The sequence below is a fragment of the Babylonia areolata genome, chromosome 21 (genome assembly GCF_041734735.1).
Source record: "Babylonia areolata isolate BAREFJ2019XMU chromosome 21, ASM4173473v1, whole genome shotgun sequence".
Taxonomy (NCBI): Eukaryota; Metazoa; Mollusca; class Gastropoda; order Neogastropoda; family Buccinidae; genus Babylonia; species Babylonia areolata.
Genome location: NC_134896.1, coordinates 17,295,100 through 17,318,901, shown reverse-complemented (window position 1 = coordinate 17,318,901; position 23,802 = coordinate 17,295,100). Strand labels below are relative to the sequence as shown.

The 23,802-nt window shown below is 37.2% G+C and overlaps 1 protein-coding gene across 5 annotated transcripts in view; it reads left to right on the top strand.

The window, feature by feature from the left end:
* Positions 1 to 1,110: 1,110 nt before the first annotated feature.
* Positions 1,111 to 23,802, top strand: part of LOC143295705 (RNA-binding protein Pasilla-like) — a 31,102-nt gene continuing 8,410 nt past the window's right edge. Inside the window, exons 1-7 of one of the 5 annotated variants that reach the window (XM_076607324.1) lie at positions 1,111 to 1,371; positions 5,445 to 5,483; positions 7,814 to 7,882; positions 11,251 to 11,268; positions 14,362 to 14,499; positions 16,349 to 16,503; positions 23,211 to 23,364. In XM_076607324.1, the coding sequence (XP_076463439.1) occupies positions 1,263 to 1,371; positions 5,445 to 5,483; positions 7,814 to 7,882; positions 11,251 to 11,268; positions 14,362 to 14,499; positions 16,349 to 16,503; positions 23,211 to 23,364 (682 nt within the window). In that variant the 5' untranslated portion in view covers positions 1,111 to 1,262. The remainder of the gene's footprint in view (positions 1,372 to 5,444; positions 5,484 to 7,813; positions 7,883 to 11,250; positions 11,269 to 14,361; positions 14,500 to 16,348; positions 16,504 to 23,210; positions 23,365 to 23,802) is intronic. The other 4 variants (XM_076607326.1, XM_076607325.1, XM_076607327.1 and 1 more) reach the window with 4 other exon arrangements.

Here is a 23,802-nt window from a genome sequence, read left to right as displayed (position 1 = left end):
CTATTGCCTGTTACTGACTGTATTAGCCTGTGTGGTGGCCAGTTTGGCTCGATCACTGCATACAATTTGAAAGCTTGCAGTACTTCTGGACGAAACACTGTAGGGATCAGCGAATAATTAATGACGCTCATTATTTTTGAAAAAAATGGGTTTTCGCAAGGAAAAAGAATGTGTAGACTTGTAGTTTGACGTACAGCATTGCGGCATGCCGCTGTAAAACAAACAAACAACAACAAAAAACAAAAAAAAAACGGCCACCAACTGGCCGGCCTCACACCTCTTGTCCTCCAACCACACCATATTCCCTACACTCTCTTTTTCTTCACTGTTGCACACACACACACACACACACACACACACACACACTCACCTGCGGCAAACACACACCACAGCAAACTGAATGACACACTATGCACACAGACACACACACACCGTGGCAAACACACACACACACTGTCAGTAGCAAACACACAGAGAGACACATAGACACACAGACACAGACACACACACACACACACACACACACACACACACACATGTGCCGAAGCCCCATCCTATTACATCCCCCAAACCATACTTAGAAATGAAAGCGCGCTGCCCGCTGTGAGTGTCCGACATGACGTCTGTAGCTGGTCCGTAGACATTCCAAGGCTGGCCCGGTGCCAGACGGTGGTTCTGTGCATGTAGATGGGAATCTCAATCGTTTTCCCAGGCAAACTGACGCGGCAGCAGCGCTCAGGCAGGGGAAGTTTAGATGTGGTCAGCTGATCATTGAAATTTACACTGACAATGTTTGAGTATCTGCGTTTTATTTCCGTGATTGTTGTCCTCGATTTATCCCCTACAGTATTTATTACGCCTTCTTGTCATGGTCCTAAAATGGTCAAACCATTTGCCAAGTTAGTCTCGCAACTGTCGAAAGGTATCGAACGGTAAAAAAATAAAAATAAAAAAAAGGCAGGGGGCGGGGCTTTCTATGTAGGCCGCGATCCAAGCAACACCACATCGCTTGCAGTCAGTTTCTGGGTGAATCTCTCACAAGCTTATCTTCAGAAGGGAGTTGCATGACTGGTGCGTTTGTGGTTGGTTTGTAGATCGAGAGCAGTTGCATGTGTTGCTCGCGTTTGGAAGAGACGAAAAGTAGATTTTCCTGACGTGTGGATGTTCCCGATCAAGTCTCGTGACTCGACCACTGAGCGTTTCCCCTGCACGTTACCGTGCGAGAACTGCAGTGGGCGAGTTGTTCAGCAGTGAGAAAAACGATGGCGAACTACGACGGAATGAATGGCTCCGAAATGGACACGTCTGACTCAAGAAAACGACCTCTAGATGGAGATACAGATAATGGAGTCAGCAAAAGATCGAATCAAGGTGCATTTTTAGTAGATTTTTTCCAGATTTGGTGTTCATTGCGAGTGTGGTGCTTTCTTGAAGTATTGTCTTTCGTAAAGATGGCGGCCCAGTTGGCAGCCGGCATGTCCGTTAGCAGCAAAGAAATGTGTGGAATTTTATGCTTGTGCAATCAAATGAAATTTCTCATTGAGAAATCAAAGAACACAAACTAGCGTATTGCCCAGTGCTTGTGCTGTCTAGACCACTAGCAAATGCAGTATTAACTGGGGTTCAATTGTCAACGTCAACTCCCAAGCACACCATAAAATAATCTTCGGATTGCTAACCGAGGTATGATTGATGGTACAAAATACTTGCACGAACTTGTGCTTAGACTGGGTGTTTTGAATTTTATTCATCATTCTATGATAACAGTAGAATTTAGATCTCTGTGTACCGCTACCGCAGTGTTTTTCGGAGAAGCCTATGTTTCTCGATATTAAGTAGTCAGTGTCTGAATAGGCCTAGCTGCCTTGCCTCGTGGCCAGTAGTAGTTCTGCCGTAAACTGCGCTTGACATTTTCTGTCGGTCACCTCTGCGATGTCGCGAAGGACACGACACTGAAATCAACGATGATGGCAGGCATTCGTAAGAGACAGGGTTGGGAAGTAATTGTTTAGAGAGTTGACAGTAATTGAACACAGAATATCATCCACTGTGTTGGGTTTCCTGGGTTTGGTCAGATCTGCCCAGTTCTAAGTTTCCAACCTCAGGAATTAGCAAAATTGATTTCATTTTCATCCCACTGACTTTTGCATTTAATATAATTCAATTTACTGTAATTAGTATACTTGTGTAATTAAGCAGTAAAATTAGTTGCTTTATGATCTGACAGTGCTGTGAACTTAAAACATAAATTTGGAAAATGAATAATGGTGGACTTTGCCTTCATTGCAGGATCATGAGGATGTGGTTAAAAAAGACAAAGCAAGGAAAAACTGTTGAAAACTAGATGATTGAATGCCTACAACAGACTATTTTTTCTTTTTGTTAATTTGTTTTTGTTTTCCCATCAAATGTGGATCAGATCAAGTACACACACACACACACACACACACACACACACACACACACACACACAGTGTGTTTCATGCCATATCTGAGTAGCTGTCAAACTTAACAGCAGTGTGAACAACTTAAGGAAACACACACACACACACACATACACACACACACACACACACACACACACACACACACACACACAAAGGTTATGATACACACAGAAAGAATAATTGTGTTCACAGTGTCAAATTTATAAACTATCAAAACATTGCTGTCATGTGATGATGTGTATCAAAATAGGTTTGTAAGACTGAAAAAGACTGCTTCAGTCTTCAGACATTATTTTTGCAGAACTTTTACACTCTCATTCACCCCCCCCCCCTCCACCTCCCCCCCCCCCCCCCCCCCCACACACACACACATTTTATTGAATACTGTTAATATATTGATACTCATAGTTTTAGCTTGACCCAAAAAAAAATGGTGGGGTAGGGGGTTATTATGTCATTGGTTACAACGCATCTGTGCACATTATAATTGTTACACTGTGTTATTTTTTATTATTTTTTTTTATTGTTTATTATTGACTGATTAATTTTGTGTGTGATCTTGACAGTCTAAGTTTTGGTCTCACTGCTGTAACTGCTAGTGTCAGAGTGTGTTAAAACTTGTCGTACATACTTTCCTAACTTTGAGTTCAACCACTTGTCAGTAATGTAGACCTGTCATTGAATCAGAGAGCTTTCAGTTTCACGTTGATTACTAAATGAGCAAGGGCAAGGAAGTGCTCAGAAAGCTGGCACATCTGACCAAGCTTTCAATTAATATTGTTGTGACTCAGGTAGTGTTTGAAAGTTTGGTTGAAAAAAAAAAAGATAAATAAAAATAATAAACTAAAGCTTTGCTGACTGGAAGTATTGGTGGTAGCTAAGCAGAGGCAAATACATGATCAATATGATAATTTGGATGCACACATACATGTTAAACATCATTACATGCAGTGTGGTGTTCGCAAGTAATAATACTGAGGCAGACAGCGATATTTATTTATAAACACTTGTCTCCCTGACTGGATTCAGCTTCAAGAACTTTTGCATTTCATCACTCTGAGCATGACAATGTGTCCCTAACTTTCTGGTGTAGAAGAAAAGGAAGGCAGTTTGCCATTGAGAAGCAGAGATCTTAGAATTTTCTTGTCGTGCATCTTATTTTGGAGAACACCGGATCAGCTGAATTTGATGTAAATTTAAACATCCTTGGACTTGCCCATTGCACTTGCTTAGTGGTCTGGATATCGTCACTTCTAAGACATGATGTTGGGGAATGGTAGCTTCTCTTCAATCTGAGAATGAAATTACAGACTACAGAGGCCATGCAATGAGATTGAACTTTTTAAATGATGCATGTTTAGTGATTATGGATAATTGTAGTTTTTGCTGACAATACATGAAATCATTGTATTTTGTGTGTCACATACATTTGAGCACTATTTCATGATTTGATACTTGTGTAGAACTAGAACTGATTTGCAGCACTTAATGTTTGGTACATGCCTCTGCTATTGGAAACAGTCTAGTTTATCAATTATCATGGATGCAAATGTGTGCGAGAATTATTCATCACATTTTATGCATTGTTTTGCCATTAATGATTTATTAATGGCTTCATTTTAACAGCTTCATATCATGCAGTCAAAGGTAACATTTTTTTTTCCTTTAAATTGTCATTTATGATAAGTTATAGTTATGCATCAATATTAATTATTAATATTATCATTCACTATGTCAGTATGTGTGTGCTGGTTCAGGTTGACTATTGACTCACTGCTTTAGTTCCATGTCTTGCCACTCATATGTTCTGCTTCAGTCAGACTTGGAAAACATCAATCATGAAATCATTCATTATCACTATCAGCTGTTTTAATAAGAAGACATCTGTGCTCATTGACTGGAGTTCAGATGTGTTAATGGTATGGTCACCAAGTGCTGTGTTACTACCTAACCCTTCACTATAATTTCACTGTTTGGGTCAGTGTTAAGCTTTTGTCTTCCATTGTCTTTTACAAACAGAACTTTTGGCCCTGTCATGTTTGAATTTAATGATTAATCTGTTTGAATAGAATGCCAAAACTTTATTCATTTTAATTTTGATCCTTGTACAGTTGTAGATGATCATTTATCCACTGAACTACTCTTTCCTCTTTTTTATTTTATTTTATTTTTTTTAAAGGAAGATATTTGCAGTGTCTATTCTGTGTATTCATTTTGCACTGCAAATATCACGTTTTGATATATAGATAGATAGATAGATACTGGAACTTACAATGTTACAAAATCATGATGTGGCTGATTTCATTAGTATAGGGGCAGTTTTCATGACCAACAGGATGAACCTTCCTGATTCCTGCATGAGATGTATGAGAATTTTGTAAACTTAAAGTATACTAAAAACATGCAAGACAGCTGATACTTTAATATTTATCATTATCACTACGTAAACGTTAACAGTATTTAGTTTGTTGAATATAGAATATTTTGGGTCAGCCTTACCATTTGATAACAGCTAACTTGCTGTTTTAGTGTTTACTTCCCTGGTCTGTTATATTCATAGTTTGACATAAAAAGCTTTTGATATCAGTCTGTTGAACAGACTGATAGGTGGGCTGTCTGTGTATTTAGAGTAAAATTAAGTAGGGTAAGTTTTAATGCATTGGTATATTCTCAGGCAAAATTTCCAGTGCTCTGGTTCCCTGCTATCAGATCCAGTTATAAAACAGGCATAATTATCAGAAAGCTGAACCACTTTATCATTTGTCGGGTTTAATTCATTCAGGCAGAAGATTCACAAAGTAAGACAGAGTCTGGCATAGATAAGGTATGTGCAGAACATTAGAGCTGGCAAGAGCAAGTTCGGGAAGAACTTGTGACATGGATCAACTTTTTATTCTTTTTTTGGGGAGGGGCGTGAGGGGTACTATGTGTACGTATACCAATGAATGAGTGAAAGCTCAGTTGATGACAGATTTGTGTTTTTTGACTGTTCCACAGGCCCCTCCCACACAAGCTATTCGGCCACAGGGGAAGGAGGTAGGCAGCTGTTAGTTCTTTGGCCAGTTCCCTCCCCTCCCCTCTGCTCCCAGCTCTGAATGCTGAGTGATGTATTCTGATCAGTATTGTCTACTGTTCTGTCAGCAAAGGGATTTTTTTTTTTTTTTTTTTTTTTTTTTTTTTTTTTTTTTTTTGCATGAGTGTTTTTGTTTTTATCGCATTATAAACATGGCTGGGGTACATTGTGTTTTCATTTTGTTGCACAATGACATTTTTGAAATTGAACTGTGCAGCTGAAGCAAAGAAGAGGCTGTTAAGCACGATCAGTGGCACTAAAAGTAAACAAAGAACAAAAAATATATTGTATCAGTGTATGGGCCTTGTTTGTTCCAGAGTACTTTTGCTACTTAGGTATATACATTATTTTTTGGAGAACATTCAGAGTAACTGAATTTGAGTTCACTTGCAGACAGGCTTTTGGCTGTATTCATGAATCCCAGTTTATCTCACTTGGGCTCAAATAGAATGGTCAAGGGGTTAAATGGTTAGGATACTGATTTTGAATCCACAGAAACATGCTGTGTGAAAGGCGTTACTTGTTGAAATGTAATGCAGCCACCAAAAAAACAAACAAACAAAAAGTTTAAAGGCATATTGGAACTTACATTTCCTACATGAATAGCAGTTCTGTTATTTTGATTTTAAAGAGAATTTTACATTGTGATTTTAATGATAGTAATGGCACTTCCTGATTTTACTCTTTTTTGTCTTTTCTTTTTTTAAGTGATGATACTGATACTTATGTTAGAACAATAAACATTTCATTACTGTTGGGTGTATATATGTGTATCTCTCATGGTTTCATTTAAAGTTTTATCATTTCCATCTTAATCTGTATACAGTGGTATTCCAGAGGATCTGTGTGATTTGTTTCACTGTCCCTGCAAGTCATGCGTAAATTTGATTAACAATATTCATTGTACTGTCACTGTCATTGTAGGTCAGAACAGTAATTATTTATGAATCAAAATTTTTCATGAATGTTCAAATATTAACTTTATTAATTTCCATGTGATATAAGGTGATGTATTAACAATAACATAATAATTTGTTTTAGTGTTAATCCTGTTTTCTTGTAGTCATATCACTTAATTTGCTTTATTTTTCTTTTTTTTTTTCTTCAGACACATCAGAGATATGTTACTGGCACACAAACATTATTGATTATTGATTTCATAAGATTGTATGAAGTATTTGTAATGTTAGTAATACTATAGTATAAACAGTAACGATAACGTATTGTGCTAAATTCACAGATTCACACACTGCATGTATCATGGGGTATGTGAAACTGAAAGAAAATGTGAACTCTAATCATCGTGGGTTGATATCAGTGATGTTTTTATGTGTGTTTACTGTTTTTAATTCCCATTTGTACACTAATTGCAGATACACGAAAGAAGTTATGAAGTTTGAACTGAAAATTACTGGTGGTTAAGCTTTAGAAAAACAAATCAAGCCCCTAAACAACCAGCTCTTGTATGGTAAAGGTGAATGGAATGAGGTGGAGGGTATGCAAAAACAACAGATGAAAATTAAATGTCATCATTGGTGCTGTAAAGTGAGACATGCATGGTTAGGGACTTGTTACTCATACTGTCATAGTGTTAGTGTAAAAAGTCCAGTCTAATTTGAAAAAGGTTGCTAATTAGTAATATTACATAGAACTTGAAGATAAATCTGATTGCTAAGTGATCCAATTTTTTCATTGTGCCACAGGGAAAAGTTAGAAAGAATCAAACTGGCTGTGTGCAAGCATGATACATGAGTGTGTGTGTGGTGGAATATGTGCATCTTGAAGACCCCACCTCATTTACCCATCATTGAAAAACAAAACCAAAACGGTTTTGTATTGGCGATTTTTTAAAGTTATCATGTTAGAGGCTTCCAATTTAAACTAATTCAATAGGGTTTTTGTTGTTGTTGTTTCTTTGTTGTTGTTGTTTTTTTTTTTTTTTGTTTTTTTACCTCTTGGCTGACATTTTAGCATTCTGATTTCACAGTTTCCTCCCACTCACCGTTTCTCTCCTTTTTTAAATTTGATATGAAAGTGCCTCACAGTTATCAACTAAGCTATATTCTGATTTTCACATTCAAGACTGTTCATGTGTATTTCAAGACTGTTCATGTGTAGTGCGTGCCGTTAATGATTAATCCACTTTGTCTGCATTCACTGTGTGTTCATGATTCTTAGGGCATATCATTTCAGTTTGAAAGGAGATTATTTCATTTCTTTTTGAAAGGAGCCTTTTAAAGTTTTATCATTTCAGTTTGAAACAGAGAGTTTGGTTGATTTTGTTGTTGAACAGACAGCACCGGTATAGGGGAACAGGCAGACTTGGATGCATCTCACCTATCACATCATAGTGAATCATCTGGTTAGTATCATTCTCTTCTGCTTCTTGCTCAGTAGTTCCATTTTCCTTGTCTGCTCTCACTTCCGTCATCTGCAGACAATCTGCTGAATGTTGCTGTTAGATGTAGTGTTGGACCGTTCATTTACTGTGTTGTAATTTGTATATATGTACATGCTTGTATTGAAACTATTATCATCTCGTGTCTCTTCTTGTTCAAGTTGTTGTTTTCTTCCCACCCCCAACCCTTTCCCACATCCCACAAACACTTCTCAGATTTGTTGATGTCATTATATATGTATATCTTTTTTGGTATGAATTCTAGTTTCATTAAGTTAAGGCTGTGTGTATTCTAGTGGTTAATTTTGCTTTGAAACAGTGGCTTGGCTTTTGGTATGTCTGTTTTAATAATAATACTGTCCTATTTCAGCCTCTTATTCAACAGGTAATATACACTGGGTGTTTTCATGTAGGTAGTGAGTGTTAACTTTATGGCAGAGGAGATGGTATTGTAAATGGTCATTTTCTAAGAAAGTCAGCACTGCTTTTCGGAATCATGTATTTAGAAGACACAAGATTGAAGATTTTTTGAAGTCTTTTGATTTGAATCTTGCATGAAGTGATAATGAATCTTTAACAAACGAAAGAGTCCAGCTTAACATGATTTGAACTCACTTTTAAAGGTGACCAGATATCGGTTTGTGCAGATTGTCAAAGGTTTCCTGTAAACTTGATTCAAACATTAAAATGACTAATGTACAGTCAATGGCAGCATGTAATACACTTTTTTAACACAGTGTTATATTTTTTTTAAAGTGCAGTTATTTGAAATTCTTGCAGTTAATGCCTTTTAAAGTTTGTATTTATCTGTTGCTTTGAAATACAGGACAATCTGGTTTGTTGTATGGTATAATGTATTATATATATATATATATATGATTACATCATATATGGCTGCCAGATAGTATCAACAGATTATCATTGCTGTTGATAATCCAGTGCTAGGACTGCATTAAAGAATTAAAATGATTTCCCAGGAGAAGTGCATCATGGGTTAGTACTGCTACTTTGGTGGGTAAATTGTTTGTTTCTGTTGGTGGACGAAGGGTTAACACAGTGGAGGAAGACTTGGTAATGGTGTACATCTCTTCTTCAAGCTTTCAGGTGGTATAAAACTTGAAGATAAAACTCAGTTTATTTGGAAAGGCAATATATAAATCTTGAGAGGCTTTTCAATAGATAGTCACTACAGCCTGTTTTCTTGCCCGCCTCCCCTTCCCTCTCCTCTCGCCCTGCCATCAATTGCCCCCAAGCAGACTCACAAAAAGATGCTCTTTAGTTTAGGTTGTGGGAGGAAAAAATGCCAGCAGCAAACATGTTCACATGCACACATGCGTGCACACTTTTTGCCCTGACCTAAATTTGTATGCAGTTGTGATATATCATTTGTTATGTAATGACGACAGCTGACACTCCCCTCACCCTAATCAATAAATTGAAAGCTCTTCACTGGGAAAAACAAAATGCACAGCTTTTGCACCTAGTTGTAGTACTGCACTGTCTAATGCAGTATCATACTTACCGTGTGTTTCGTGTTACTGTCACAAGGTTTGAAAAGAATAACCAAAAATCAGTTTTCATTAATAGTGACTGGCTAGTTGTTTGTATTGGTTTACATTCTGCCAGGTCTATCAGATGGATGTAGATATCTGAATGCTTCCTTACTTATCTTAGTAATAACTGTGGTCACAAAAGCTTGAGCCTGTTGTCCTGTGATATGGGTTGTGAGTTCACTAAAAGTAAATTTGTGTGAACTCCAAGGTGTATCAACTGGCCTGGGTTTTGGTTGTAAGGCACTGGTTGAATTTCAAGTAAAATCTGTAACTATAGTATAAGCATTTTCATTAAAAAAAAAACCCAATTGTTTTGCCTTGCTGATATCCAAGTGTCTGCTGTTGATTTACTTTTTGTGGAATGCTTTACCTTGCTTTGTGTTGTATGAAAATTGTGTACATAGTGCATCCTACATGCTAAGTATATTTCTTTAAGTTTGCACATGTCAAAATAAACTGGAGTAAAGCATGCAGTATGACCTGAAGTAAGTTTGTTGCATGGTGTGAATCATATAAATCTAAATTCAGAGGAACAGAACAAGTTGCTTTTTGTCTGCATAATGGTAAATTTTCATTTGTATGCACCGCTGCTTTTTGTTTCCAACTTTTTACTGTGCTTTCACTTCAGGGTGAAAATCATGCATGGATGTCATTGCTTTGGCATAGAATAGATAATGAGCATTATCTGAGAATTTAGCGTCTTGCCTCTTTACACTAACTTCAGTGTGAAATACAGCATAGCAGTTAGCATCCAAACGTTCAGTAAACACCAGCATTTGGAAATGGGATCTGCACATGCAGCTCGAGTGGATTAAACAGCTGAATCCATTATGCTAGATTTTCTCTTTTCAGTGGTGTGTTGTGAAGAGGGAAAGAGAAGGAACCCAATTTGAAATTATACAAGTCATGCATGAGGGTAAACATTCACACACACACACACACACACACACACACACACACACACACACACGTGCGCACACTAACACAATCAGTCTGTTGTCATGCAGATACAAACAAAGCAGTACAAAAAGGTACTATGTGGCTGGCACAGCTGAAGCTTAACTGAACAGTTTGGTTTGTAATTTACTAACTTCTTGAACATAAAGTGTAGCTGATTTGTTTTTGTTTTGTTTTTTTAATCTGAGTTTCAAGACCAATAAAAATTGTTTTCAGAGCATATGTTTTCACCTCTTCACACTCCTGCTTTAAATGGATGTGCTGTCTTGTTATTTCTTAACTTTTAATGTGTAGAAAAAAAAATTAACAAAATTTTGAATTATGCATAATTATTATAATGTCACTTAATTGTGTGACTAGTTCTTTGTCTAGATTTGCATTATTAGTATTCTTCTTTTACTGTCGTTTTCTCTTTGGGTTCTGTTACTTGTTCTTATCAGCCAACATGTTAGTTTCTTGATTCGGCCATCCCATTTTGTGTTTTGTTCCATAATTCAGAACTAGAAATAGAATTAAACCTTAATATTGATAATATTCATAAGTATGATTATTCTAATGAAGGATGATTTTCCGTTGATTAATGTGGACTTGTTTTCCTACTGTATGATAAAATGGGTTCCCTCTCCCCATACCCTCTCCTGTTTTTCAGACTGCATAACTACTAATGTATGTTGTTTTTCTCTGTCTTCATTTGAAATTTCCACCCTGACTGTTTATCACCTCATCGTTCACCACCTTTGTTGATCATCTGAATACATCATGATCACCTTCATCATCGTCATCATCGCTGTTGCACTTGTGCCGTCCTTTCCGTTGTCTCAGATGACGAGGACGAAGAGGGTAGGTAACTTTTCTGAAGAGCGTTTCTGCTGGTGTTTGGTTGTGATTTATCATGTATTGTTTTAAGATGCATGTATGATGTCTGTGTTCATGTGATGAACTTTTAACACATATTTTTCTGGTCATCACAGGTAATGTTAAGAAAAAAAATGACAGTGATACATTTTGATAAGATTTGCATAACTTGAAGCGCATCGTAAAGGTTATTGTGACGTACCTCTTGAAGACATTTTTCTCTTCATCAGTTCATGTAGTGATGTACAATGAAAGGCCATTTCATTTTCTTCCTTACAAGGATAGTTCCACACAGAAAAATGACGTAAACTGATAAACCATATTATAAAGGATGCACAATGTTAAGATGACATGGGATTTTTCATGATGAGAGTGCACATATTCTTTACCTTGTTACATCACCTTTGTTTTACAGTTTGTCGCTTTATTACTGCTGTGCCATTGGGTACAACTAAACAGACACTTCCACCCATCAAAATGGAGTGTGAATGGCAGGATGAATAAGTCCACTCTTCTAGATTCATAGAACATGGGAGTTGCAGCTCAAGAATGCAGAAAGAAAGAAAAAAAATCACCCACATACAACCACACTTACATACACAAACCACACACATACATACACAAACTGAATTCAGTAACCAACCATGCAAATGTATGAATAGTGTGTACATGTTTCTGTGTGCACTATGAACAGAAGAAAAGAAACCGGGGACAACCCAATTTCTGCTGCAAAGAATCACTTTGTCTTGCCTGAGTCTTCCTCCTTCCCCAACTTTTTCTCAAGAGTCATGATTATTTAAAACCATCATTTAAAACCATCAGAATTGTTGGTGAAGTTGCTCTGATCCCATCCCCAACTCCCACTTCTCCCATGCCCCTCCCCACCATTTTGTGGCTTGCATTTTTACTTTTCATAAAGGGACAGGTCTTTGACCTTAGCCAGATTCCATGTTCCTTGTTGGGAGAATTTAATGTACCAGCCTGGCTTTCAGGGAAAAAAAGTATTTTAAAAAAAGGAAGAAAGAAAAAGTGTACAGTTGTCAAAGCAGTTTATATCAACCACCTCTCCCTCCTCAACAATCAACTACCCCTTCTTCCCTCCTTGTCCCCCACTCCCATCTTTCTTTCTGATGTCTCTCAGTTTTAATTTAATTTTTGTTGGTGGTGTCAAAGCATGCTACGCCACATCTGCGTGTAAAAATTTAAGTAAATTTTAAAAGGAAGATGTCAGACCTGCACATAAACTCTAAACAGACTGATCAGGCCATGTCTCTCAGACAAAGTTTGTATTTTCTACTCTTTTTCAGGGACCCAGTTATAAACGCTGTCGCTTACAGTCCATCCCCAGTTTATGATTGTCATTTTTACAACAGCTGCCAGTTTTGTTGTTGTTTTTTTATACACTTTCTGTCACATGTCTGTGTTGGAGGAACTTGGCATGATGATAGCATATACAGTGAAGTAGGCCACATGATGTACAAACCAGGTTTGCTGTGTGATTGGGAAGTGCATGCCACTTGGCCAGTTGGTTCATCCACCACAGGCCCAGTCATACATGTGTGAAGTGGGTCTAGCCTGAATGCAGGCTTTTTTCCTCGCTACCCCCTCTGATGTTTCCAAGTCCGTGAGTGTAACCCTACTCTCCAAGGGTTGACTGGGCACAGATGGCAAGTTTGGGCTAGCAGTCTTTATGGGCTGAGGTTGACCGGCTTGTGTGTCAGATTATGGGTGACGTGGGGAGAAAAACAAATAAAATCCATCCTGGGACTGGTATTGCTACAGGTGTTCTCTGCAAGCACGGAAAGGTGTTTTTCCACACAGTTTTATAGGCTATGTTTGCTGCATCAGGGATCAATGTGTCTTGGCATTTGGGAAAAATGTTTTGTTTAAGAAGTCAACAGGTGTCATCAGGAACTTGCTAACTCATCATTTTGTATGTTTTGTGCATGTGTTGTGTGTGTGTTGTCGGGTGGTGATACTGATAGTGGGGTCAGAGAGAGTAGGATTTTGAGACTGCAGAAGACAAAACTTCAACTAGCTCAAGCTAACCGTTTGTAGTGGTATGTGCATACGTATCTCATGAACCATTCTGACTGATTTGAACAATGGGATGCACTGCTAAGTGTTCTCAGACATTAATATCAGGCCTTCATCTTTGAAAGCACTTTACTGGCTTGAGTCAAGTCACATAAGATGTAAGAGGATCTTTTCATATGGACAGCAGGGTTTTTTTTTTTACCAACTTTCAGACTGCGTACAACACACATTATTTTAGTGGATTCAGAGTATCAACAACAAAAAAGTTTTTTTGTTTTTGTTTTGCTTTTGTCTTGACCTTGATTAGAGATTGTAGGGTTGAAGAAACATTATTTTTTATTATTATTTTGTAGGGTTGAAGAAACAATGTTGATAATTATTATTATTGTTTTCAGTGTTTGTGGTTGACTGTTTTTTCTGTGTACAAGGATGCAGTTCTCATAAGTGCTTAATAATTTGAGAGAGCATAATGGGTATTGCTGCATTAGAAGGAAATGTCAAAAGACAAGATGCAGTTGAATGACATACACTTTCGTCAGCCATTAGCCACTCATTGGCTTGCTCATTATCGCAAGGCAGGTATGAGTATGAGTATTCATGTTGGTGAAGCAAGAGAAGGAATATGCTGTGACAGTAATTCTAACATGTGTGCGTGTGTTGAATTGACTTTGTAGTCTAACTTGGATAAAAATGTACAGGACATGCCCATCTGTTCCATCGTCTGAAGTAGAACCTTCTGTAGATACTTGTCATTTTTATGTGAACAAGAGAAACAACATGTTAATATGGTTTGATCTCCTTGTGTCACTTGGACTTGGAGAAATCTTTGCTGTGTTTAGTGACATGTGCTGATGAAATAGTGAAAAAATACAGCTTGATTTTGTTCTTTATGCTTTATGCTTCTAATGCATGATTTCCAATGGAATTCTAATCCTTGATTCCTCCATGGAGTTCTGATGCTTGACGGTCATCTTCGCAAACTGAGGCGTTGTTGGTTGTGTGTGTCCCCACATACAGAGTTGTGGAACTGTGCTGTTTCAGGGGACATCCACCTGAAGATCCTGGTGCCCAGTATTGCTGCTGGCGCCATCATCGGCAAAGGAGGGGAGACCATTGCACAGGTCCAGAAGGAGGCAGGCGCCCGCGTGAAGATGTCCAAGGCCAACGATTTCTACCCTGGTGAGATTGACATTTTCAGCCCTCACCTAGCCAATACAAAAGCTGTAAATTGCTGTTGGTTACCCACACCTTGAATAATTTGACGCCAGGTGTTTGATCAATGAATTTGCAGGTTTTTTTGGTGTGTTTTTATTGTGGCCAGTTGCGTTTCTGTATTGAGGTCTCTGACTTTTTCTCTCCTTTCCCACTTGCTTAGTTTGTTTGGGGGGTTTTTTGGCGTGTTTTTTTTTCCAGGGAACTGCGTGTGAAAGGTGTGCATTGGAAGGGATCGTGTTGTGGTGTTGGTTTAAGGTAGCTTTAGCGCAGCAGTCTTGCTTGCTTCGTTTTAGTGTTGTACTATGCTTTATGCATGTTCAGGGTGGAGGTCAGTTACTTTGCTTGATAGCAGTCAGGCAGATGCCTGCATTGATAGCATTGCATCAGAAAACTTATGGTATGCTCCACAATGCCACGTCAAATAAAGATATTGGCAGCATTACATCAGAAAACATCTGATGGTATTCTCCTTAACGCCTTTTCAACGAAAACATTGACAGCAGTGGATCAGAAGACATTTGATGGTATTTTCCACAATGCCACATCAAACAAACTGTTACACTGCCACATTAGGTCACAGCAGTATTCTTCATGTTGCCAGGTCATTAAGCAAAGTAGTGTCGCATTAAACTTTGAAACATTTTTCTACACATTGCATATTGGACCACTTGCTCTGTATATTACTGTATCTTATTACCTGTATGTTGCGACATCTGAGTGCCTGGCATCGCCACATCAGATCATGGTAAGTGATGTTAGACTGTCCTATTCATTATCAGATCAGATGTCCTATAGGCTGGGAAGGCCTGTACATTACCACAGAGCATTGTCCTAGACATTGTCACATCAGCCCACATGTAACATTGACACATGAGACCACCAGAATGTCTTGCATTGCCACCACCTCCACACTGTCTTCACATTGTCCCACACATTGCCGCCACATTGTGTTGCCCAGTACATTGCCATTGCATTGGTTTCTTTGTTCATACTTTTTGTGCCAAGTCTTCTCATCCACATACATGATAATCTCCTGCCAGTTTGAACTTTATGCTCAGGCCTGCAGCACCAATTACTGTTATGGTGTGTACAGAATGTCATGTAACAGAGTCGTGCCACAGGTTTGGATAACACAATGGGTTTGTCAGGAGCGTGTGTGATGGACTGTTTTTCAGCTTCATCAGATAAGTCATTGAGACATGAGGATTTTATGTCCAGACAACCAGTTGTATTTTGTGGCAGAATGAGGGCTGGGTGGGAGGTGAGGTAGGGGTGTGGGGGTGTGGGGATGCAGAGAAAAGTACATGCTACAGCATTTGTAGAAGCAGATGTGACAGTTTGACTTCAGTTTTATCTTCAACTTAATATTTGTATCTTCAGTTTTGACATGTCCCTGTCAGAGAGGACCAAAGAGTACTCTGTTTAAGATGTTCGAACTGCTCCTGATGAACTGATGCTGTGAAGCTTCTATTCTGCGGAAAGATTGCTTTGAAAAGTTCTGTCATTCAGATTCAGCAGCCATGGTGAAAAAGGTTACGTGCGTTTGTTGTGTAGCAAATGCAAAATCAGGTTATGAAAGGTGAATAATTACGGTAGTAGTTTTGGGGTTTTCTGACATTCCACTGCACTTTACAGAAACAGAAGCATACAGGCAGTAAAGGTGCTACTTTGTTTAGAAATATGTTTGTGCACAGTTCTCTATCAAGGGGGCATGAGAGTCGACAGGTGACAGTGAAGTAGGTAGGGAGGCAGGCCTGGCGACATCATCCATGACTCATCATCCGCCATATTCACTTTGTGTGTGTGATTCCAGGGACCACTGACAGGGTCTGCCTCATCATGGGCCCAGCAGAGGCCGTCAGAAAAGTTCACATTTTCATCATGGAGAAAATTCGAGACAAACCTGACCCTATTCCTAAACCTGAAGATGCCAAAACTAATTATGAGAGGCATCGACAGGTAATTGAGGTATTTCCACTTTTTGATCATCATCCCTATCCATTTTCAACTTCATCCTCTTCTTCGTCGAAGACTTGGCATTTTCTTCGTTTTTTTTTTCCCCTCATGGAAGATGTTGCGTCCGTCCACCCTGGTCCCATCAGATCACCATTGTCATTGTCATATGTAGATGGTGAGATTGGGCATTTGTCATCACACTGTAGGAAAGAAAAAAAGAAAGAAAATCACACCCTGTTTTCCACCAATGTTTTTCTTTGGAAAAGTATTCTGGGAGAAACAAAATGACTACCTGTTCAATGATTTCATTTGTTAATCTTCACCCAGATTTCATTTTCAGCAGATGTCCGGTGAACAGAAATTTCCCCTCCAAATCACCATGATTGAAAAGCAAGTGCCAACTCTTTCGACTCTCTGTAGAGCAGTGATTGTATGAAAAACTTTTTAATGTAAATTTTGTCTTAAGAATACACTACTTCTGATTAGCATGTAGGCTTTTTCTGTATCCTTGTTTGTTGTGCAGTTATTTACATATGATCATATGTTTTGAGACATGTTAATACTGCTGATTCTTTGTGTACATACAGTATATATCTCTTGTTGATTATGAAAGATTGTTCATTTAATGTTAAGTTTTTGCAGAAAATATGTTGTTGTTTTTTTGAAAGCATTAAATTACATTGTGCCTGCTGCAGATTGGTGTGTGTGTGTGTGTGTGTGCTAAACTCCAATCTTTTGAAATTAACTTGTGTTTAATGTGTGTATCTTAATGCACATCATTTGGCTGTAAGCCATAATGCACATCATTTCATGACTGGTTAACAAAATCCACTAAGCCAGAAAAGAAAATGGACATAACTACTGTGTTTTATTATCTATCTATATACTTGTTATACACGCTTGCTTTTACACAAGCGCTTATGCATGGACACACTCACCCTTCGTTGTTCATCTTCATTCTGGTTGAGGTAACTCTTGTGAAAATGTAAATAGTGCAGTCACAGCTTAGCACTGCAGAGAAAATATGAGTCAGATATCCTGCTACTTTAAAAAGTTAGAAGCAAAACCATTAGCAGAGAGTACTTTGTTTTAGTTTTAAAATATATGATTGCACTCTAGAATGTATGCAGTGGGATCCACAAGCATGGATTACGTTTCCTGATCAACAGTCTTTATGTCTTTGCATTCAATACAGTTCTTTACTAAAACTGATATCTCATCTCCTGGAAGTCCTTATAAGCAGACACCACCATGTGCCAAAGTTAAAGATCAAGAAATGTGCATTTGGGATGTCCAGAAATAATTATTATTGAGCAAGAGGAGTTACAGACTGCTGTTTTCCATTGATGAGAGGAAATTGAATTGAAACATGGATGAATGGTTTTGCTGATTCGTTGGAGAAAAGAAGTGAGGTGAATCTTTGCTGTGTTCATGTTGCTTGGTCAGTTGGTGTTTCAAGGAGGGTCAGAGATTTTATTTTCCCCTCATTCAGATATTGGTCACTGTTCCGTGTGAAAGGTCTAGGGTTTTGCTTTGTTGGCAGATTAAAATAAGATATAAAAATATTAGGGATTTCAATAAAGATTTAAGATTTTTTTGTTTGTTTGTTTTAAACTGGCAGGAGCAAAACTTTCTTTTCATCTTGTCTCTGGATAGAGAAATATTTGTTTTTCTGGGGACCTGAGCAGTCTGCTTTAGGTCTGAATTCTTTTGACAGTTTTTTCCCCCTATATTATTGTTAATTGTTAGTGCCCTTGTTCCCTGTGTTTAGGAGGTAGAGCACGTGATAAATATCCACTGTTATTATTTATATTACTTACACAAAGACAGCATGAACTGCAGTCAGGAATGGTGGGTGGATGTCAATTGGTGTAGACGAAGGGAGATAATAAATGTAATGACACCCAGAAAGTTTTTTTTTTTTTTTTTTTTTTTTTAAGCAAGCTTTTCAGGTCTTGATTCTGATTGTGTACCTTAGTTTTCAAACATAGTTTATCTAATATGTTTTGATTTATTTGTTTGTTTATTTTTTATTTTAATACTTAATCTGAACTTAGATTACAACCTAAAAAAAAAAAAAAAAGGAAGAGAGATAGAGTGATCATTACAAATCATTGAAAAAGTTAATTATTCAGATGTGTTTGATTGTTGAATTGTGAACCAGTATGAATTACTTAAAAAATATCAAGAAGGGTTGCAGTGTTTAAGTTCTTTAATGATACACATTTAATAAATTTTATTTTATAAATCTGATAATTTGTGTACTTCAGAAGATGAATTTCATTTAACAGATAATGAACTTCAGTCAGAAAGTTGACAGGTGATTACAGGTATTTTTGTAATTTTGAAGATCGATGACCTCAGTGAAGACTTTGACAAGGTCCAAAACATTGAAGCGGCAAATGAAGATAGATTTACTCAGAGAGAAACTGAGCTTTTGTTCAGTACATAGATGCATTGCAGAACATTGTTTCATTTCTTTAAACATTTCTTAAACCCTCTTGGTGGTACTTTTCTTTTCTTTTTCTTTTCTTTTTCTTTTTTTCACTGTGAAATTACACAGTAACACACAGTAACAGTCATATTACTTGCAAGAAACTTTCCTTTTTTATTCACTGTTGCAAGAAACAGTATAATTTTTTCTTACTTTTTTGAGGTTTCAGTCTCTTGACAAAGTTATTCTCAAGCAACTGAAGCCGTAGACAAGACCATGACAAGGCTTATTTCTTGCATCATGTAATGTTAGTTTTGCACTGTTAGGCACGCGAAATTTGGCCAAGCAGAGCAAACCAATAGGCCTAGTTTGCATCAGTTTGACATGGTAAGTATATTTAACACCAAACATGGAGTATAATACAAACTCCTCCTTTTGCTGGTGTAGATGTTGGATAGGTCATTAGGTGGTACAGTTTCAACAGTGGTTTTCCCTGTTCTGATTTGGAGGGTCCATTTTTTTAAATTTTTATAAAGAACGTGTTCCAACTCAAAATTTACGCAAATGATGATAAGAGATAGATCAAGTAATTTAAAGAATGTTTAGTCAGTAAATAGAGACATAACAAGGTCAAGAATGAAGGCAGCAAATGATGAACAATGATTCTTTTAGAGTTGAGTTCATTGACCTGTTGACTAATGCCCTCAGGGTCAGGTTGTTCAGGTCTTGGTTGAAGGTTGCATTGACAGAGGGGGTGAGCCCTGAAACGATTCTTGTGGACATGGTGCATTATGTGTACTTTTGCGTTATAGCTCTTTGAAGTAAAGTCACACAAAGGTCAAAGCAACACATGTACAATCTACTAGAGTGGAAAAATGAAAGGAAACCAACCATTCATTTTGATAAGGGAGAGTCTTATCTTGATTCGTATGCAATCGGTTTTGCATGTAACTAGTTAGTCTTCTCCTCTTTTTTTTTTTTTTTTTCCTTTTTTTTTTTTTTTATATTTTTTTTTCCCCCCATTTTTTATATATATATATATATATATATATATATATATATATATATATAACTCTTGTATGTAAACAAAGCAAAATCAAGTATTAACTCAGTTGCAGTTGTCTTGTGTTCTTGTTAACATTGGTTCTTGCAAATCAGAGAGAGAGAACAACAACAACAAAAACTGTAGGATTTTAGATATGAGAAAGACCTTTCCAGTCATTACTTTATGAATCAGCTGTACATGAGTGAGTGAACTTCCTGATACATATTTCAGAAATGCGTTTTCTTGTTGAAGGTTTTTTCAAATTGATATTTTATCAGAACCAGTTATGAAGTTGTGAATCGCTTTGGGAGTGATGATTCAGTATACAATATCCTTGCAAATATTCGCAGAAACACACTTTCAGACTGAAACAAACAAGGCAGCAGAAGTAAAACTAGCTCATCAGTGAAAATGAAATACTCTTTTTGTACACAGTTAAAACCGGTAAAACTAAGATAAAACAAGAGAGGCAAGACCTTCAAGACACTTGTGATACACTTAAAAAAAAAAAAATCTAATCGTTAAAATGTGTTCTGTATTTGTTATTATAAAACTTCGGGTCAAAAAAAAAAAAGAAGTCCTAACTGCAGATTCGAACCCCGCGTGTTTGGGTGAAAAGAAACTGTCTTACCCATTACACTGTCATGGCTTCTTAGCTGACATTAAAAAATATAACATTTAAACATGCTTTTTTTAAAGGGCGATAAATTGATTGCGGTATTCGCAGTGAGAATGCTGTTTAAATCATATTATTCTGGTGTATCTTGGGCATTCAAAAAATCTTTAAGGGCAATTAAAAATTCTTTTTAAGTCTGCGGTAAAGGAGACGTGGCTATCACCGCAATCACACTGCAACGTTTAGCTGTTTTCTCTGGATCTAGATAGATGTACAAGTTTAGTTACACCCGGTTGACACGGTCGATTCAATTTCTCTTTTATGTTCATTCTAGTTTTATATTTTTAAAGTTGATATGGAATTTGAGTATTTTGTTAAACTATTTTTCACAGATAGTTCACAAATCTTTCTCTGAATAAATATTTAACGGTCTCCTTCTCCAACTTTCCATCACATGTTATCGTGTATTGTCCATTGAATATAGGATTGAACGGGCAGGTCAGCATTTGCGAAGAATATGAGCATGTGCTTTGAATATGTATAACTATGTGTACGCAGTTGATTTTTGCCCATGACCTTCAGGGCTCAGCCAATAGATCTGCAAAGTCCACTCGTCGTATTGATTTTAGTATTTTCCGAAAAAGACCACTTGGGCAAATCAACATAGTGAAAGCCTTTACACTGAGAGTAAAACACACAAGCTTTTTATGTATTGAGTATAATTTCAAAATGTAATATTTAAACAAGATGACTGGAAAGAACTGAATTTTTCCTATTTTATGCCAAATTTGGTGTCAACTGACAAAGTATTTGCAGAGAAAATGGCAATGTTTAAGTTTACCACAGACACACACACACACACGCACACACACACATACACACAGACAACCGAACATTGGGTTAAAACATAGACTCACTTTGTTTACACAAGTGAGTCAAAGATTGAGAGGTTTGATTTTAAGAAGAAAAAGAAAGAAAGAATTTTTTTTTTGGACAGGTACAAATAAATCAAGCCAAACCAAATGTAGATTTGTAAAAATGAACGAGGTCATGGTCAAGAATAAAGAAATTGGAAGTTTGGGAAGCAAACAAAACTTGCCTGTTAAATGATCTGTCCTATTTTGAAGGCATTTTAGTAAAAGTGTGTTGACATGCCTTTTTGAAGTCTTTCTTTCAAAATTGTTTTAGGCTATCTGATAGATTCTATGATAGGTGATGATATCAGATGAAATAAGCTTTACTTCTTTAAGTTGTGGCAGAATTTGATTTTTTTTTTTAATGGAGGGTGGAGGGGGGTCTTAAGGGGGGATATTAACAAGAAATCTGTGCTTACAATTGTACTGTTACTATGTACAGTGTGTTGTTTTTGTCACTGTTTGTTGGAGGTGGGGGGGGGGGGGGGTGAGTTTTAACTGCCAGATTTTTACAATAACTTCAAAGGTCAGAGAAAGCAGACCTTGTGGCATGATAGGTTTTGATAGGAGATAGGATCTTGCAGACAATTTCCTCTGTATGAAGGATTTCATCATTTGCATTTGCTTCCACTCTGTGAAAGTCATAAATCCCAGAAAGTATTTGTGCTGTATTTTTAAAACTTTTTTTTCTGAAATTATTACTGTGGAAATATAACAGAAGCATGTCATTGTCTGTTGTACAGTACACTGGTTGAGAGCGCATATATATGCATGTACTATTGATGAGCACACAGTTTCATTATGTGGAATGATATATTCTGCAGTGAGGTTCAGTAATGCAGAGTGAAGGAGAAATCAGTCAAATCGTGTACAGTTTTAGGATGAAAGAACTGTCTTCAGTTCTTTTTTTTCTTTCACACAGATCAGCAGAATTAATTTGTTCTAAAAAAGTTATTGAATATATACTTTCAAACAATAACAGTCGACTGATGTTTTGTTCCATTTCTTTCCAGAAATTGTCAAAACTGACTTGGTTTTAGAAAAGAAATCAAATAGTTGCTGTGATTAATACCCCAATCTGACATGGAGGAAACAGTAGAGAAGAATTTTTTTTTTCTTAAAGCATATTGACATAGGCAAGTAGAAAGACATGCTGCTGTATAGGAGGATAGGTGTGTTGTACTGTTGATGTTGGCTATAAACAGTAGGGGGAATGATATCCCTGACAGCACTAATAGCTAATTTGGGACAGCTCCTGTCGTTTGGGGGCCAGGTGCAGTGACGCAGTGTGCAACATGTGTTGTTGCTGGATGGCAGCTTACACAGTACTGATGTCTCTCTCTTTGTCATAGTTTCTACTGTACTGATGCCGCTCTCACCTCACCAACCCTAAACATGTGTGCTGCAGTGTTTCCTTCAGTGATAGTGCTGAGTTGAGTGTTGGATTTGTTTAACTTCTGCTTACTTTTTTCTCATGTATTTTCTGTTCACATTGTCTCCTCACACACACACACACACACAGAGCAGACATTTTTGCATAAGGCATTTTTCTTTAAAAAAAAACAAAAAACAAAAAAAAACACACACACAAAAAAAACACACCCCAAAACAAAAAAAACCCCAACAAAACCCAATATGTTTAACGTCTAGCATTTTTACTTGAGTGTGACCATAGAACATGAAGGGAGAAAACACTGATTTGTGTTCCAGGTTAAAGTTTTGGTGCCAAACAGCACGGCTGGAATGATAATTGGCAAGTCTGGAAACTTCATCAAGCAAATCAAAGAAGAGAGTGGAGCTTACGTGCAGATCTCCCAGAAGTCCAAGGAAACTAATTTACCAGAACGCTGCATCACAATAGCAGGTATGTACCAGTCTGATTCTTGTTTCGAGTTCAGTAATCAATTTTAACTTGACTATTTACTCCTTTCAAACATATTGAGCACTCCTTTGGTGTTCTCAGTTCTGGGATATTTGAAGTGTTTGTTTTTTTTGTGTGTTTTTTTTTTCTTTCTTTTTTTCTTTTTTTTTTTATCAGTAGGAATCAAGCATCAAGCTTTTTTCTGTATATGATTCTCTCTTTAAAAATCTGCAAACCAGACATTTCATTTTAACACTTAAGACCAGTTTGAGTGCTTATGAGTGAATTTGACTTTGTGACATTGCCAGTTCATTTAGCAATTTTGCTTTTGCCAATATGTAGTATTATTATTATTATGCAAAGATGCAATGTCAGACCTGTGAGTTTTACTTCTGTCAGTTACAGCATAGCAGTTCTATTCTAAAATACCTGACTACCAAC